The 18,825-nt window shown below is 35.6% G+C and overlaps 1 protein-coding gene across 6 annotated transcripts in view; it reads left to right on the top strand.

Annotated features, from left to right (window-relative positions):
• Positions 1-18,825, top strand: part of LOC123718504 (triple functional domain protein) — an 81,181-nt gene that overhangs the window by 12,918 nt on the left and 49,438 nt on the right. For all 6 annotated transcript variants that reach the window (XM_045675078.1, XM_045675076.1, XM_045675077.1 and 3 more), the window contains exons 15-24: positions 8,826-8,985; positions 10,842-10,973; positions 11,250-11,454; positions 11,656-11,884; positions 12,788-13,040; positions 13,326-13,526; positions 14,280-14,545; positions 17,130-17,294; positions 17,914-18,040; positions 18,309-18,520. In XM_045675078.1, the coding sequence (XP_045531034.1) occupies positions 8,826-8,985; positions 10,842-10,973; positions 11,250-11,454; positions 11,656-11,884; positions 12,788-13,040; positions 13,326-13,526; positions 14,280-14,545; positions 17,130-17,294; positions 17,914-18,040; positions 18,309-18,520 (1,950 nt within the window). The remainder of the gene's footprint in view (positions 1-8,825; positions 8,986-10,841; positions 10,974-11,249; positions 11,455-11,655; positions 11,885-12,787; positions 13,041-13,325; positions 13,527-14,279; positions 14,546-17,129; positions 17,295-17,913; positions 18,041-18,308; positions 18,521-18,825) is intronic.

The raw sequence follows: 18,825 nt of genomic DNA, 5'->3' as shown, positions 1-18,825 counted from the left end.
TTCAATGTCTCTGATTATTTTTAAACAAACATCAACGATACATTCAATATGTTTTTTTTTATTAAAATCCAAACAATAGCTGTGTTGTCATTGCCCACGGGACATTACACAACGGACTGCGACCCAATTTCTACGTCCATATTGCAGATGAACGCTGCTCGGTTTCACTGAAAATATCGGTACACGCGATACGGAATCATTTATGCGTTGCGAAGACTAACTGTTTTACAATGGTATAATAGTTTTTTTTTAATACATTGTTATTATTGCACGCGCATTGGATCTGTGTAACTAAATTGTTATTCGCTTAAGTCGTTTAGCAACATCCTCAATTTACTGGTGTCGTGGTCGCCTAAACACCTATAAATATAGTGCACCGTAAAAGGTATCGGTTCGTTCTGGTGCATATGTACACGTACTGACTCAGCTATGAAAAAAGTTGACGTATCATTCGCAGTATTCACTTAGATGTGTAAGAGCTGAGATTTCCGGTACATTGCCTCTGATTTCACTGCAAGATTATGTTTAATATAAGTTTTCTTATTAAAATTCAAACTTGAAGGATATAATTGATGGGTCAAACTTGTCCTTGTTGAGTTCGATTAGGTTTCTAAAGTTAGAGAGCACACTGTTTATAGGGTTTTTTTTATCATAAGTCTTAAGTTTTTTCAATAATATTTTATAAAATATAGTTATGGAAACTTGAATAGCTGATAGTTTGATGAACTTTTTTCCTTTTTTTTTCATTCCATAAGCGAGCCCGTGCAACTTGTTTACCGTAAGAGGAAAAGTTGTCGTCTATATTGGCGCCAGACTCCTTTAGGATGACTGGGACCATATTGCCCTTTATGTAATTCACGATTTGATTAAACTTATATTTAGCCTAGCAAGTCGTTGGGTTGTGTTTTGTTTTGTAAGGCCACTTGAACTCCTCTAGTAGTGGACGATATAATTATTACTTGAAGATATTCTGTATTTAGACTACCATATTTTATATTACGTACCGCGAAATAGTTTAAGAGATTTACAATAAATTATAGGCTTCTTTACGTTTGTGTTGTATCCAAAATTAGTTGTAATTTTTATAATATATTGATTTTTAATGTCCAACTACCAGATGGTAAATACTGTCCAATTCTATAATTAAAAGAAAGAGAAGATATTTTAAAATAGAATTTTTACAAATAAAAAATACTATTGTATCTTATTTTTATTAATTTGGGCTTAATGGTTATGAATATTGGAGAAAAACGCATTTCGTAAGTGTTTATTTATTGTAAAAATGACTACACTTACTAATAGACTAGTCATTAAAATGTACATTTTAAAATATGTACCGTAAATATTATATAAGAGAGACACCATGAGTACATGATTTAAATACTGATCATAAATTGCGTAATATAATTTTGTTTACTAGTATTCCATATGTCGTCTATTTACGCATTTAGAATTTACAATACTGTGTCAAACCGAAACGCTACTTTCTTTCCTCTTTATAAACAGTTTTGATAGTATTGTATAATCATAGCATAGGCCAATTTAAAAATTGGTATCATAATAATATATATAATTTATAAATCTAAACGCGCTAACATCAGGCACTTGCGATGACACTGCTGTACTGTGTTTCGCGGCTGTTTTTTTATAAATATTTTTGCAAGTGAAATCTAGCATTTTCTACATTTCAATATAATACAAATCATTATAACGATTATTAAAGATATTCTTTAAATGTCTAAGCCATTATTTAGGGTTAGTATTATTATAAATACGCGTGATCAACTTACGGAGGCAAACAAAAATGAGTGGCTGATAATAATATTTTAGAAATATCTAACACTCACGCACGTACTCAACGATTTCAATTGTTTCGCCCTTCAACAAATACGTTCTATTATAATGGTTTTAATAAGGTTCGGAAAATACGCCATAGTATTTATTGAGAGCGATTACATATATTTTGAAATACTTTAACGTTCAAAGAATATTACAATAGGTATTGTTAACACGATTGTTTGATGTTGGTATAATAATAGGCCCTAAAACATTTTATTCTGCATTAAAAATGTATAAAATTCATTGTATAAAATTCTGTTTATCAAATAATTTTCTTCATGTTGATCAACGTATATTTTCCAAGTTTTAAAACAATATTAAACTACATTGTCTGCGTAAGTCTCTTTTTTATTACGAAATCAAAAAAACTGAAAAGCTTAGAGCATGTGTAATTAACGCTGCGTTGTTCTCTTACATCTCAGCTTTGTATTTAATGTAAATATAATATTCAGTGGCTGCTACCAACCGGCAGATACTTGAAAAGCAGTACTTAAGTTCGTTTTGAAGCGTAGAGCCCATACAACGCTTCCCCCTGTTTTCATACATAAATCCGTCTGCCGACATGATATTATAGACCGTTGAGTTTCTGCTATTATCCAATGAACGTTTGTGTCCGCGCATCTTTTTTTGTACAATGTAGCTACAGGATATTGTTTAGTTTAGACTTATGATTCCTAATAGAAGACGGGGACACTAAAATTGTTCCGTGTTAGAGGTCCAAGAAAGGATGATCCTCGACTTTAAAAAAACATTTTTTTTCGGATCGCTCATATGGAGTAGGCTTATATTTAGATTTTATTAACTAAAAGTAATATTTTTGTAAATTTCTAACATACATAGCAAACATGCTAACAGTATGTAAACTAATACTGTTAGTATTTTTCGAAATATTTGTATATAATAAATCGAGGTCGCAAGGGTCTAATTAGCCATTGAAAGTATTCAAAAGATCATTAATACAGATTGGCAAGATTTTAGGCGGTTGATTTTCCGCGAAGCCAATTAGTTTTTCTTTAGTAAGTTCTTTTTCGGATGGGATTGAGATCCGATCGCGGCCCAGTCCACTGTCGGGCAACATCGCGTAGACACGTATATTCCGTGTAACACGCTTTCGCGCTCAAACCACGTTTCGGAGGAAATATTTTCTGAATTAAAATGTGACGTTAATTATATTAACTAAAGCATGGTGATTTGTGACAATGAATTTATATTAAAAATTATAAAATTAATAATATGAATTAATTAAGTTTTATGTTTGGTTTTATTGATGAATAGATCGGTAAATAGTCAAAACATATTTTTATGTAGTGTATTCAAAATATATATAGAGAAAGGAAAGTTCGACGTTCGGTAGGGATTAAGCCCCTCAATGATATAGTACTTTTTGTAGGTATGATTGAATTTCCGACCCGCACCCCAAAACTTGAACACATAACAAGGGTTCATAAAACGATACTTCTGCCCACAATTTACAGATATGTATTAATACGAAACCTGATGGAAAAAGTATTTGACACAATTTGTTAGTTTTTTATTTTATTTTTAGTCAACGTGTTTTGATTTTTTAGTAAAAAACAAATTTATTCATAACATCGTAATAGTATAGAATTTCAGACATTTATACGCTATGGTTATAGATTGATATTGCTGCATGGGGACTTAATTTAATAAGAACATTTAACAATTATATTAACATATATAAATCTTTTTTTCATGTTATTAAATAATATTTTTTATGTGCGCGAGGGCAAACGGTCAAGGAGGCTCTCCTGATGTTACGTGATACCGCCGCTTATGGGCACTCACATTGCCAGAAGGCTCGCAAGTCCGTTACCGGCCTTTTTTTCAATACTTCTTTTCTATCATATCAACTTACTTATAACCTAAGCGTTTATTAGATAAAAATATAACCTAAACATTATTATTGTATTTTACTAATTTATTTAGTAGTTAAAAAAATACTTTAATAATAAACTGGTAACTCCTATTTGATTCAGTGAGGCAGTAATAGCTCATCCTAATATATCGGACAATATAATAGCAGAAATATTGTGAAATATATTTCCATTTTCAATAGACCGTAAGTGGAAAATGGTTTCACTGGCTTTTAGAAAAATAAGCTTTTGTTAAAGATTTCTCGCACAGATGTTTTCGAATTTTTCATCTCTCTATTGACGGTATCTGTATTGAATCCCTCCTGTCTAGTCTTGGTCAATATTTGCAATGCGAAAGTCTGTTCCTGCTACATTACCCTCCCCCGGGAGGCGGTTATTGTGATTATAGGAACCTACCTCTTATTGTTTATTTTTCCATTTAAATCATACTATTCAACTGTCAGATATCCCCTACATTGGACATGCTTTTAGGGGTGGTTGATTGAAATTAAAATATTGCAAAGAACATTGCAACTATGTAATTAGTCCTTTATTGTCCTGGTGACATGTCTTGAAATCATGTTTTAATATTTTTCTTTAATTAAATGTCGGGTATTATAGAATGCTATTAGATTTATTAATATACAATAGCGGTTGTGTCGGGAATAGTCTCAGTTGTTGGGAAGTCGTCAACAATGGTTAATGGGTTGCGAGTGATTTAAATTGTCTCACAATCGTTCTTTCCGGCTCGCTCCTACGGTTAAGAACAGGATTTGACGGAACGTTTTACCTCCCCCTCCCACCGACCCGTGGGACCCTCGCGCCCCCTGCTTTCAATTGTTCATATTTATAATTGACATTTCCAGAGATTTTCATTGTTTTAAATTCACTATAGTCTTTTATACAACTATTTGTTAGTCGCAAATTAATTCGTCTTAAGCCTCATTTCGTCGGTGTGTTTAGGGGTATAAATATCAAGCATTCCTTCATAATTTTTCAAGAATTTAGGCAAATATCTTTGACTGTATATAGGTGAGCCTAGTTATCTCATTAATCAGTAGTGTGTGACGTTTAAAACTCTACCAATCGTCGGAAACTCGCGTAATCTGAACTCTCTCACGGCTACTTCGTTTCGGTTTTATAATAATTGCGTTGTCCTAAACTTAAGCGAATTACATAATGTTTTTATTCTTTACGCCATTTCTCGGTATTGTCTTATGGCTTAATCATTACAAACATTTTCAATTACCGTGAATGACATTACACGTATTGCTATAGTAGTCATATTAAGTTGATATGAAGACTAGCTCGTGGCTTGAATATTAAAGATAAGTTTTACATTTTATAGCATTACGGTTTTACGAATTGCTAATTATATTGTTCAGTACTTGTACTAGCTGTACTCAGCTTCGTGAGTGGAGAGTACTTAGGTCTCCGCCAACCCTGCATAATTTAACATTTAAAGCATATTCGCTTCACTTCAACTTTTAATAACGTCGTTTACCTCATTCAGATATAGAACTTTTACTTCATCTCCGACATTACACTTCTGAATTTATCTCTCATGTAAGAATTTTCACATCCACCACATTGCGATAATAATACGGTGAAATCAAAAAGAAAACCAATAATAGTATTTGAACAATGTGGCGTGTCACAGACTTACGTGTTCCTAGTATTTATCATGTTAATAATAATATCGGTTTCTAATAGGCGTATATTTTATTCATAGGAAATGTTTTTTTTTTATATTACTTGAAATTAGCCTAACATTATTACTCAACGGTTGCTAACGTGTTTGGTTAGCATTAAGCTTTCTTGTGGGATTCCATACGCCACTGTCAAGTCTGGTCACACAGCGAGTCACGCGATTTGTGTTGTGGTCTATAGAAAGTCTACGGATGATCTACGTGTACACGCCTTGAAATTTCTACGCGTTGAATAAAACTTGTTTTAAAGTTAATTTTATTAAAATAATAGATTGGTTGAGTTACTTTGATGTCAACATTTTACATAGGTATAGTTTTTTTCGATTGAAAGGCTTGGATGAAGAGAATATATAAATATCGATACATATACTAGAATATATATCAAAGATATAGCGACTTTTAATATAATATTATAGAAGAAAGTTCTATCCCTCGAACAAATGAACACAACGGTGACGCCGGTTTGGTGCATTCTATGTGGGAACAATATTTCTTGGAAAAAACTTACTCTTTGAAATACAAATTAGAAGTCGGAAGTTCTTGTTATTTTATTACTTACTTATTTAAAACATCTTAGCCTACATTAGTTTGGTAATATTTATGTATATTCAATGTTTTTTGTTTAATTTTACTTAATGGAGAAAAAAAGGCGCATCAAACTCAGATAGTTCTGCTCTCACTACACTAGAATTTAGGATAACATGAAGCGCTAAGTCCCGCTAAGTAACTTAGCGACATGTTATGTCAAATCCAATACTATTTTGGCGTAGGCACGAGAGTCTGATAGGTCGAGGTAGATAAGTCTCGTTCGGAGTCTTACCTTAAATATTTCAATAATTTGTCAATTAAATTCAAGTAAATAACATACTTTAAGAAATCTGTAAAGATGTAAGTACCACGATCTTAACTGTGTTTAAAAAAAATTATTATTTTACGTGTCATCGTTTCATTAATTATATTTATTGTTTGGCTCTGGTATTTTAATGTTTAATATTTACAAAAATTGCTTTGCGTATAGATTCTTTTGTTAATGAATTACCGATATTATCGAATTACGATAATAACGGTTTTCAATGCACTTATTCGTTATCGTTTGTCTAGATTAGTTGCTTTTTTCTAAACGGACACTTTCTCGACTAGCTGCCCTGTGTCCCTACCTACCATCTTGTGTCTTAGTCTATGTGCATTTAAACTTGTTAAATAAAAATGATTGTACTCTGACTTTAGGAGAGTATCTAATTTATATTTAGTGTAGAAGTGGTCCAGGTGTTAGCATTATTATTTAGTTAGCATTTCTGTAGAGATATATATATATAATATAATAATTGTGTAAGATTTTAAACATAGTCTTATGAGGTTAAGGATACCATAAATAGATAAAAGATATAAAACGTTGACGAGTGAATTTTAACGTACCATAAACTATGAATGAGCCTTAATTGTTGTATCCTCGAGGACTTCAGAACAGAATATTTACGAGTTTAATAGTCATAAAGTTAAACGCACTGTTAATATATACTTTGAATGTTTCCTCGACTTTAAAAGGCAGTGCTGTCATTGATGTGACTTGAACGACTTTATTTATCGCTTATCGTGTGGTTAAGGTCTTCACTGACTTTTAATAACTTAAGTTGAATGTGGCTTGTGTAATGAAAAATCCAAAACAGTTTACCCTAACATGCAAAGCTTAAAACATATATTAACATACATAAGCTCAATTTTATGAGCAGATGTAATCTTAAAGTTGACCTTTGTGTAACTTTATATTTGCCGACTAAACAGTCTATGAATATAAATATTGTTCCTAGTATTTGCGAAAACAATGCCATTCTCAGACTTAGAATCTTTGGTTCCGATTGGGCGCCGACGCGTGAGGAATGCCGCGCTCTGGCGACAGTAGAAAACGTCCTCACGGAATATTCATCTTAAAATTAAACGTCTGTTGTATCGCACCATCGCGACTAAGGGAAATCAAGGAGTACTTTCACAAAGCTTTCGTCTACCAACTTTATAAGTATTTAAGCGGCTTGTTTTGTATAAGAACTGCATGACAATGCTTGGAAAATCTTATTAAAACTTGCCGTATGGTAAATTGTTCTGTTTAAGAGTTACGCAAAAAAATAAAACGTATACCATTTACAAAGTATGAAAATAAAGTCTGTTTAAAATTACAATGCAACGCACTGGACTACGGATATTACTAAGGCTTGCCAATTGACACAAAAAGGTAGAAATAACTGTACTGATTAAAAAGTACGCAATATGTAGGCTTTGCGATATGAAGCATCATATAATATTTAGATAGTATTAAGACAATGCGTATTGAATTTAAAATTACTTATATTATCGTATTGCGTCAGATATTTTTCAACAAAATCAAATATGAAAACAATTATGTTTAATCAAATATGAAAACAGATATGTAAACACTGTTGTCCACTGCTGTAAGAGATTCACTAACCAACTGTAACATAACAGTAGCCAGTGATTGTAGGTCACTGTCGGTTATAGTTTTAATCACCATGCGTATGTAATTGTTAATATAGTTAACAACGTGCTCGTGATATAACTGTTCTTCGCTTATTAGTATTCGCAGCGACGGTTCATGATTAACGACTTTTGTATAAAAAGTGATCGCGGAATACGATGAAATGAACATTTTCCTGTAAAAATGCTCAAATATCATCGGCGTTCCCACAGACACAAGTCACCCGTACGATGCTTACGATGGAGGTTTGTTTAAAGTGCTATTCTGATTTTATAAACAACCTTGTTCCAACTCTCACAGGTCGGTGCCTTATTTCCAAAAACTTCGTATATTTTCATAGCTATCAAATCTGTTTCTAAGTGCTACATTTATTAAATTCAGTCAGTTTAACTGGTCGAGTTTTTAGTAACCTCTTCATAACCTTGAAAGGGTCATGAGAGAGACGCGTCTGTTCGGGCAAAAGCAAAAAATGGTTCAGCTTGTCTTTAAAGAAACGATTTTTTTGTTTTCCTGAAATTTGTTGAGATGTCGAGCGAGGGTTACGACCAAGACAAAAAGTCAGTGACATTACAGCCCTTGTTCTTGGCCTCAGATTTGTTCATTCTAAATAAAAATTTATATTTATACACCTACTTTACTATATCAGTGTTTTGATAATTCACGCCGATTGTAATCTAAAAGACCGATATTTTATTCACCGCATAATTAAGTAATAATGAAAAATCACAGCCTCAGCCACAGCCAAAAGGGATCAAACCTACGCCTTCACTATCTGTAACTAGCACTAGGATAACAGTAACAGTTGCGGCCTAGTACGGGAATAAATGAAAACATATATAGATGTAATATATATATATATATAGTACTAGATGTAATATATATACAGATTAGTGATAAATAATGTGATGTTTTCAGATCATCGGGAGACTCAGATACAGCAAGCACGTCCGCAGTGGAGACAACTCTGGAACGTTTACGCGGTACTCGAAGCGCTCTAGAGGAACTTTGGTCGGATCGGGAGCGGCGTCTTGAACTCACCCTCCAATTGAGACATTTTGAGAGGGACGCCCTGGAGGTAAGTTGGCTGCTGTCGTAGATTTATTCAATATTTAGTTGTATTTAAATATTTTTCTTATAGATATTTGTTGAAGGTTTTTAATTGACTATTGACAATTGAATTGAATGAACCTTCTTATCGAATTTATGTTGCAAATGTGTTTTGTATAAAAAGATCAAACAATTCATTTTCGCTTACTCTTCGTGTAGACATAATGTACCAATTTAATTTATTGATTTACAAGTTATGCGCTGCACTTAATACGTTATTGAAAGTAGAATTTTATTTTACGAATAATATATCTAATTTCTAAGGAATTACAAGGAATTATAATTTTATTCTCTAATTTATACAATTATCATAATTTAACAATTTCTTCATTTAATTAAACGCCAGTACCACGGGCCAGTCGTCATGTACACTACAGAAAATAAAGACAAAATGACCAAAACCATTTCGTTACATTTACATATTTTACTAGATGTGTCCTTCGGATAAAACTTTTCGCATTAGGAGACGATAAAATATGTATTCGAAATATTTAATACTTATTTGTTACATATTTACTTTAATAAAACATACTTTGTCGCTACTCCTACTACCACTACTCTTTATATTTATAACTAGTTGACTATCAAACAGATTAAACCGTATACTAATCACGGAACAATGGCTTTTATGAATGGTACAATGGAAAATTAAAAAATTTTATAGTCTTGCTACTATTATGTATTGGTATAGTAAAAAAACCAAGATAATATATATAGATAAATTTTCTTGATTTTTTTCTGTAGAACATAAATATTTAATATAATAAGTACCAAAAAATATGTTTTTAGTTTTTTTTGTTATATGCAGAAAATCAACAATAAACCTTTAGCTTACGCTGTTTGATTTCATATAAAAAAACGCAACTCATTGTCTTAAAAGTGACGGAGTCAACTCAGTTCTTCTTGTCCGTTCTACACCCTTGATTTAAGAAAATTTTCAAAATTAATTTTTTTACAGGCGTTCATAACTGTACATTAATTTACCTTATAAGTAAATTATATTTAGATTTTTAATATTATACTTTTATATTATACTAACATTTTAGTAAAATCATTGTGAATTTAGTTCCATATACGTAAAGAAGATAAACACTTCTTTTTACATCATAAATATATAAAAATTAAATGTTGATTTTAGTAATGTGATCAGAATTCACGACCTTCGACAAAGGAAACGGGAAAATGTTGTCTTATAAAAACATGACTTGTCTAAAAGTTGTTGGATTAATTAGGATTTAGCGAACTCGTTTCTTATAAGAGCACTAAATTGCAGCCGAGTGCATATTTACGTAATTATACAAGTTGAAATGTTCAACTTCATAGTTGCTTAAGGCAGTATGTTATCAAATGATATATACGTATGAGAACATACGTTATATTTCTAATTTACCATGAAGCTGATAAAACTTTGCCTTTGATTTTCTATTCATAACTTATAAAACTTGTACGTAGTGAATAAAAGTTTGATGAAGTTACAAAGTTCCAGAAGATATACAGATAAGATAAAGTTTCACTAAGGAACCTAATGCGACATCAAGTATATCTTCGGAATAAATAAAGACGCGAGATAATATTAATACTAATTAGGAAGATTACTTTGGTAACACACTCAAGCCAAAAACATTATCAACTTTTTACGAAGATTGTATAGCACATAAGCATATTGGAGTGTCCACTAAGAGTCAGGTGAAATAAATGTTCTCAATCAATTGAGACTAGCCGATGTTCGGGATGATGCCTTCTTATGATCTGTAGTTGTACATAGTCACGGTCTCGACCCATGCGGAATTTAAAACCATACATATTAACCAAATACATAACCAGGTATCATCACGTCTTGAACTATGGGGAGACGAGTTGCAGCGTAGTGAACCTCCACGCGACCCACAGCAGGCTGAACAAGCTCTAGCGGCACACAACGAGAGCGTAGCTAGGATGCAACATGCTACTTTTCAGGTAGCTACTTAAGTGTTCAATATCTGGAGTTGTCTGATTGGTGTTTCAGACCGGCATACAAATCATTTTTTATTCACAATCATATCATTACTACCTTAAATAATGCCGGTAAGTTTCCGGAAATACAACTTTTAAATAATTTGATTATTTACCATCCATTCTTATTTACAATCGATGCAGTATATATGTATAATATGTGCCACTGCATTTAGCAGCTTTCTCACATATAAATTTCGTAAAAAATCTTCGTTTAATAAATTTGCCATATTATTAAAGGTAGTGCAGCAAGGTCAAGACTTAGCTTCGGCCATTGCGGAAGCGTCAGACGTAATGGCCTCCAGTTCCGATAGCTCCGAGGGTGCGCCGCTCGACGCTCAGGCGAGAGTCCAACTTTTACTGGAATTCTTGCATGATCGACAACTAGACTTGGAAGAGCTGGCTGAGGAACGACGAGCCAGATTTGAACAATGCGTTCAACTTGGTAATTTTTTTCTTATTGAAATTTGACTTAATTACTTTTGAGTACCGAGAACTAGTGAAATACGTAAATGCTATATACCTATATTATTATATATTTTTAACACCAAAGTACTAGTAAATGTCGTAGTACTTTGGTGTGTATCCTGGTGTATACCTATGTATAATTCATATATTTACGTAGAATATTTTAATATGATTACAGGCCAATTTCAAAAGGATGCGGCACAAGTTGTAAGCTGGATACGAAATGGTGAAGCGATGTTGGCTGCTTCATTCTCGATCCCCGGAACTCTTTCTGAAGCAGAACAGTTAAAGCGGGAACATGACCAGTTCCAAGTGGCTGTCGAGAAAACTCACGCTAGTGCTGTTCAAGTGAAGTATAGGGCTGATGCCCTGCGAGCTGCTAATCATTATGATCCACATACTATAAGGTATTAATAACTTTACACGATTTCTGAATTCAAATTCAATTCCTAAAAATCAATTTACTTTAAAAAAAATATCTGACTATAGTTGTCCATGGAAATGTTAAATGATTTTGGCATAACCAGTTTCCGATAATACCATAAACAACATAAGCGTAAATGTTATTACGTGGGTAACACTGAAAATGTTTAGAACGGGCCAGTTAGAAACATTGCTAATGAAAACTTTTTGAATTTCAATTTTAGAACTCTTTGGTAACCTAATGTAGTATATTGCATTCATTTGTTATTTGTTTTGTGAATTCGCGGGAAATCTAAAACTAACCTAACACGAGAAAATTTTCGGTCCATGATTTATTCTGACTTTCTATGTGGGCTTACTCAACAACAAAGCTACTATAGGACGCGATTAGTATTTCATAATGAAGCCCCATCTCGTGCCACTATTTACAATTCGTTTAACGAGTTGAAGCGTGGACGTAGCAATCTCAATGATGTGTAGCGACGAACTGAGATTACTTCAAAAAACAATAGGAGTATTGGCAACTTTCTGCATTAAGCCGTTTTTCATTTTCTAAACATTTTTAGTGTTACCTAACACTAAATAACCGTCTTAAAAAAACTAATATTAATACGTTATCACAGTTTTATAATGGATGTACCATTTCTGGAACTCACGTTAATTTTATATAAAAATTTCATTAATTATATATGTTAATAATTATTAATTTTAGCGGTTGCTTGTATTTAGCTTGCTAACATTTAGCAGCTGAATACATCGAAAACGCGGATAGCATGGTAGTTGCATAAAAAGTTACGAAATTAATTATGTTTAATATTTATTTTTGCATTATTTGCCTATATTTGTTCATAAGTGACCTATTTGCTCAATTTGCTTGCATTTTTCAGAGAGATATCCGAAGAGGTGACAGAGCGTTGGCAGCGCCTGGTTACGTGCGCGGAAGAGCGTCACAAACTAGTCACTGCTTCGTTGAATTTCTACAAAACGGCCGAACAAGTTTGCTCTGTACTCGATTCCTTGGAGAGGGAGTATCGTCGTGATGAAGACTGGTGTGGTTCAGGCGCTGCTATTTCCACAATCACACCTAATACAGAAGATACACAGAATAACCAAACACAGAACTTGGATAAGGCTGCTCAGGTAAATTCAATATTCCTTCAGCAAACGTTTATATATTTAACTTACCGTGTGTATGTATTGTGCCATAATTTTCAGTATTTAAATTAACCTTTATTCCTCATGTGATATTCCTTAGCCTGTTTTTGATGAGAATTTTGATAACAATGATATTGAGGGAATGTAGTATGGGTGCGTACGTGTGGGGCAATATCGCATTAGTTATATGTGTTTGTTAGAATATACCAAATGACATTTCTTTATTCAATAAATTATTAACTAAAAAAAATTGATTATGATAATTTGTAGGTGGCAGCGTTAATAGTAAAGCATGGCGAGCAAAAAGAGGCGTTCCTCAAAGCATGTACGCTCGCTCGACGCACTGCTGAGACGTTCCTCAAGTACGCGGCAAGGTCAGCTCAAGTTCACGGACAAACTGCGGCAGCGAGTAAGGCCCACCACGAGCAAACCCGGGCCATACTCGATACTCTACTATGTCAAGAAAATAAGGTCTGAACCCGTATTTTTTAATAATTTTTTTTTGTTTGTTTTTATCAACAGGCATATAACAGCTATCACATGACTTATGTCTGCTAATTGTGGTTATATGATAACACTCTAGCCTAGACCACTAGACTGCCTGGCACCGATCGAATGCAATTAATTCTATTTTTAGTATATCAGTACAAATTATTGTTTTCCGGGTACACGATACAATTTACAGTAACTACAGTCAACATAAACAATTACTTAACACGATCGCGAAAACACGTAAACTAGTTATTGCGATTTTAACGATATACTATTTCCGTGACGAGTGACACATAATAATTTTGATATCATTAAGTGTAATCACCAGTCATTGTCAGTGGCATTGCTTTTATATTTTTACACAATAAAGCTTTTGTTAGTTTACGATGATATCAGTGATGTAGCTAAATAATGGTCGGTTGTCAAACGTAGTTGTGCTTCATGTGGGGAACGGTTGTTATGATTTTGTTGCAACCGGTAAGTTTATTTTGATTTTATGAATTAAAATAGCAAGTTTAAAAATCCCTAAGTATCTTAGGGTTTACAAATCTTGTCACTTCTGAATCAGAAATGTGAATGTTATATTCTGCATAATATATTTTCTCAGGGAAATAATAAAAATTTTGATTATGCTCGAAAAATATTTGTGATCCATGAATAAATTAACATTTCTACTGATTTACCAAATCAATATTCCTGCATAAACTGGCTATAAAACAACGTTAATTGTAGGTACTGGAACACTGGACAGTGCGCAAAAAGCGTCTAGAACAGTGCCAGCAATTCGCGTTATTTGAGCGATCTGCGCGTGCGGCCGTTGAATGGATTCGGGAGACGCAAGAGCGATGTGGAGCGGCTGCCGCTGCTGCGGCCGCTGGCGTAGCAAGAGAGAGCCGAGAGCGTGTCCGATTGCTCGCACAATTGGCCGATGGACTTGTTGAAAAGGGACATCCGCATGCCGTTCAGATCAAGGAGTGGGTGGCTGCTGTTGATGCCAGGTACAGATAGATTTTCATATATATATATATATATATATATATATATATATATATATATATTTTATAAAATAGCGGGCGGGGAATATATGGGTATTTTTTTTATAAAATAGAATATATATGGGTTATTTTTTTTATAAAATAGGTGAATAAACGGGCAGGGGGCTCACCTGATGTTAAGTGATACCGCCACCCATGGACACTCTCAATGCAAGAGGGAGAACAGTATTCGATGTGGGGCCGTATTTGCGCTTTATAGAGTTGCAAGCGGTGGCCCGGAGTGAAGTACCGTCGCGCCTTGCTGAGCACAGCAAGCTTTTTGGAGGCTAATTTAGCCTTTCCCTCCAAATGACCGCGAAACTGAACGTCGTTCGATATGTCAACGCCAAGTATTCCGATGCTGGCTGTGGCTTCAAGAATAGTGTGACCCCAGCATTCACGGGTCGGAACATGCTCCGTCGACGACGACCTTTATGCTCCGATCGGCCAGAAAGCTGGAGATCCAGTCGCATAATTTCTCGGGAAGCCCGTAGGCTGAAGGCTGAAGGAAGTTTCCTTCGAGAGCAGTGCTTTGTGCCACACCCGATCGAAGGCTTTCGCTATGTCCAAACTAACCGCTAGCACCTCCCCCTTGGACTGAATTGCCTCTGTCCAGGTGTAAGGTATACTAGAAGGTCACCAGCCGAACGACCACGACGAAAGCCGTACTGATAATCGCTAATCAGCTGGTGGCCCTCTAGATACCTCAAGAGCTGGCCATTGATAATGGATTTCATTATTTTTGAGAACAAGGAGGCGATAGTTGGACGGATCAGAGCGATCGCCTTTTTTAGGGATCGGAGGTATCGAAGCGATCTTCCAGCACTTCGGGACAGTGCCGAGCGAGTACAGGTACCGGAAAAGGTGCGTCAGGACCGGAGCCAACTCGGAGCACTAGTACGCAGCACAATTGGTGGGATGCCATCCGGCCCTCTCGACTTATGAATGTCCAAGGAAGATAGTGCTTTGCGAACAGCACGTTGCCGGAATGTGATTTCTGGCATTGAATAATCACACGGCAAATCGTCGGTGGTGATCCAAAGTCGAGCTAGACGCGAAGAGACAGCCCAAGAGGTCGGCCTTCTCCTTCCCCGTGTGGGCGAGCGAGTCATCCTCCGTGTGCAGCGGTGGAATCGATGGCTGACAAAAAATCCCTTGTATAGCTTTGGCGAGAGACCAGAAGGCTCGAGTCCCCGAAGGGAGTTGGGCCAATCTCTCGCCAAATCTGGCGATGTGCTCTGACTTTGCCTTAGCGATTTCCCGTTTGAAGGACCTGGAGGCTGTATTATCTGCTTTTTTATGTTTATGGTCGCTGGTATTGGCATCACGAGATATCGCCGCTTCCGCCCATGCATTAAAGCATTCTAGCTTTCGACGCGATGCCGCCTTGCAAGAACGCTTAAACCAGGGCTGTGACTTGCCACCGATCGGCACCGCAGAGAATGGAATAAAGAGTTCCATTTCCTGCAGAACCACTTCGGCGACAGAGGCAGCGACGGAATCTGGAGCTTCCGACGAAAAGCACATAGGCCCCCAAGGGTAGGACGCAAAGAAAGACCGCCTCCCATCCCAATCCCAAATATGACCGATAGTGCCAAATACGGCGACAACCCGTAAAACGGGGCTGAGGAGGGTGTGTAGTAGGCACAGTACTCCGGACCACACAATGATCCGATGAACCCAATGGCGGGTCAAAAGAGACTTGATAGGTCTCCGGATGTGAGGTCAGCAGAAGGTCCAACAAAGAGGGTTTATGACCATCCACATCTGGTATTCGCGTTATCGCAGGGACCATTTGTGATAGGTCGTAAGCTAAACCAAAGTCGTGAAAGGATCTTCCCGCGTGATCGGTGGTTTCAGAGCCGAGCCAATCGGCATGGTGAGCGTTAAAATCGCCAAGTATCACGATTTCAGCGGTAGGAACCCCTTCGAGCAGGGAATCTGTAGTCACTTGGATGTGCTCAATGAGTCGGTCAGTTTCGGTATTTCCGCTATGGGACCTATACAGGCATGCGTAGAATCGCGGATGGTCATCGCAGTCTACGCGCAGCCAGAGGCTAGATCCTTCAAGCGTCCCGAGGCGACGAGAACAGATATCTTCTCTGCCACGTACACGCAAAGTCCCACCCGCGGCACAAAGGTAGGAAGTATCAGCCGGGGAGGATATCTGAGTCTCAGTAAGGAAGAATAAGGCCGGCTTCGCAGTTTCGAGGTGAAAGTGAACCGCGTTAAGATTAGAATTGAGCCCCCTAACATTGGTAAAGTCCACTGAGAGCGTGGAATGCCTTCGGTAAATTCTTCCGTTTGCCCCAAAATCGAAACCTAAAGTTTTTTGCGCAGTTTTTGCCTATATCTGATAAGTGTAATGACGCGCTGATTAACAGTATAAGTGTAACTATAAACAAAAAACTCAAGAAATATATTAAACAGTTTTCTTTAATCTTTAAACCGATTTTTACCTTCTGAACTTTTGAGCTAAATCGTCCAAATTTCCAAATTCATACACTATTTTAAAATAATGAAGGATTGAATTAAATTCTTTTTTTAGATATGCCGAATTCAGTGGTACCATGGAGGCTGGTGAGGTGGAAGTCGAAAGTGACTCTGGTATGGCGCCATCTCTAGCTTCGACACATTCCGAAAGTGAAGTACGAGGAGAACCACAGCCACCAGCATCCACTGATGAGAAGAGACGCAGTGCCAGGCGAAAAGAGTAATTATTAATCACTATAAATTGGCATTTTAAATTATCTATTTAATAAACATTCGATTGAGTTTTGAAATTACAGTACAATCCATAATGCGAATTGTAAACAAGAATAGAATCTTACAATATACGTATTACGCCTATAGGAAGTGAAAATATAATTCGTGATAAAATCGGAATTATATTTCAACTAGATACTACTATGTAATATAGACGTTATCATAATATGTATAATTTTCATGTCCACTTATTTCAGAAACAAATAGAAATTTTCGAAATAAATAAAGCAAATATGTAACCAAAATCGCCATCTTACTTTCGCAGAACCATATCTCAGCTACTATGAAAAAACGGAAATTTTTTATGTGCGGTTTGATTTTGCTTGGTCAAAAGCATGTCTAGTCTAACGCGTTAACACGCCACATACGTCAAGATGTCCGTTTGACCAATCACAATCGAACGCAACGTTCCTCTTCCTCTTGCGCAATAGTTTAATTTTTTAGTTCAACATTCTCACCTGCTGTTATACTAAAGTTCGACGTGTTCGACTAGTGGTACATTGGTACAGTGTTAATAGGAAAGTTTCGACGAGATTTACAAGCAATACAACTTTTAATTGCTGCAGGTTCATAATGGCCGAGTTGCTGCAAACTGAGCGCGCTTACGTTAAAGATTTGGAGACTTGCATCACTGGGTATTTACGTGAAATGCGGACAGACCCTGCATCAGTTCCAGCGCCACTTCAGGGCAAGGTTAATAAATGCAATAAAAATAAATATTGATTTTAAAGTTAAATTTTGTAGTAGATGACAAATAACACTCTTGCAATGTGAATCCAAATTTGTATTATAACGGATAATGTGTCTGTAAAAATGACTTCTCGCAACTACAATTCAAATAAAAAACTTCAGCATATGTATGATAATAGGTGGTTGCAATAGTTCTAAGAATACCTTAGATTTTTGCCAACTTTTCTACCTGGAAGTACTAAATGCGAAATTAATTCATTCCTATTTTCAGGAGGAACTCATATTCGGGAACATCGAAGAGATCCATCGTTTCCACGAGCGTATATTCCTTCGTGAGTTGGACAAGTATGAGGCGTGGCCTGAGGACGTTGGACATTGTTTTGTGACATGGGCGAGGCAGTTCGACATGTATGTGTCCTACTGCCGTAACAAGCCGGACAGTAATGCGGCCGTTGTACAGCACGCAGGAGATTATTTTGAAAGGTGAACTATTTTTTTTAATATATTATATATTTAAGAAACGTTGAAAGAAAAATAACAACAACTATTAAATACTGATGATTTTGCCAAGATCTCTACCTCGTTAACAATTATTGTTACATTCTAGTTAAAAATTATACAATTGAAACTTCCTTAATAATTCGTTGGGTAGATTTTGCGGTCGAGAGAATTAATTATATTTGAGGGTTCTAATTGATATAATACTGCTGCATCCTTTTTGAGTCTTAAATTTTGCATCTGTTTTTAGGATAATTTTTATGCATGTAAAAAACAAATAGATTTTCAAG

Source organism: Pieris brassicae, chromosome Z (genome assembly GCF_905147105.1).
Source record: "Pieris brassicae chromosome Z, ilPieBrab1.1, whole genome shotgun sequence".
NCBI lineage: Eukaryota > Metazoa > Arthropoda > Insecta > Lepidoptera > Pieridae > Pieris > Pieris brassicae.
The sequence above is the reverse complement of the archived record's forward strand: the minus strand, read 5'-3'. Positions and strand labels throughout refer to the sequence as shown.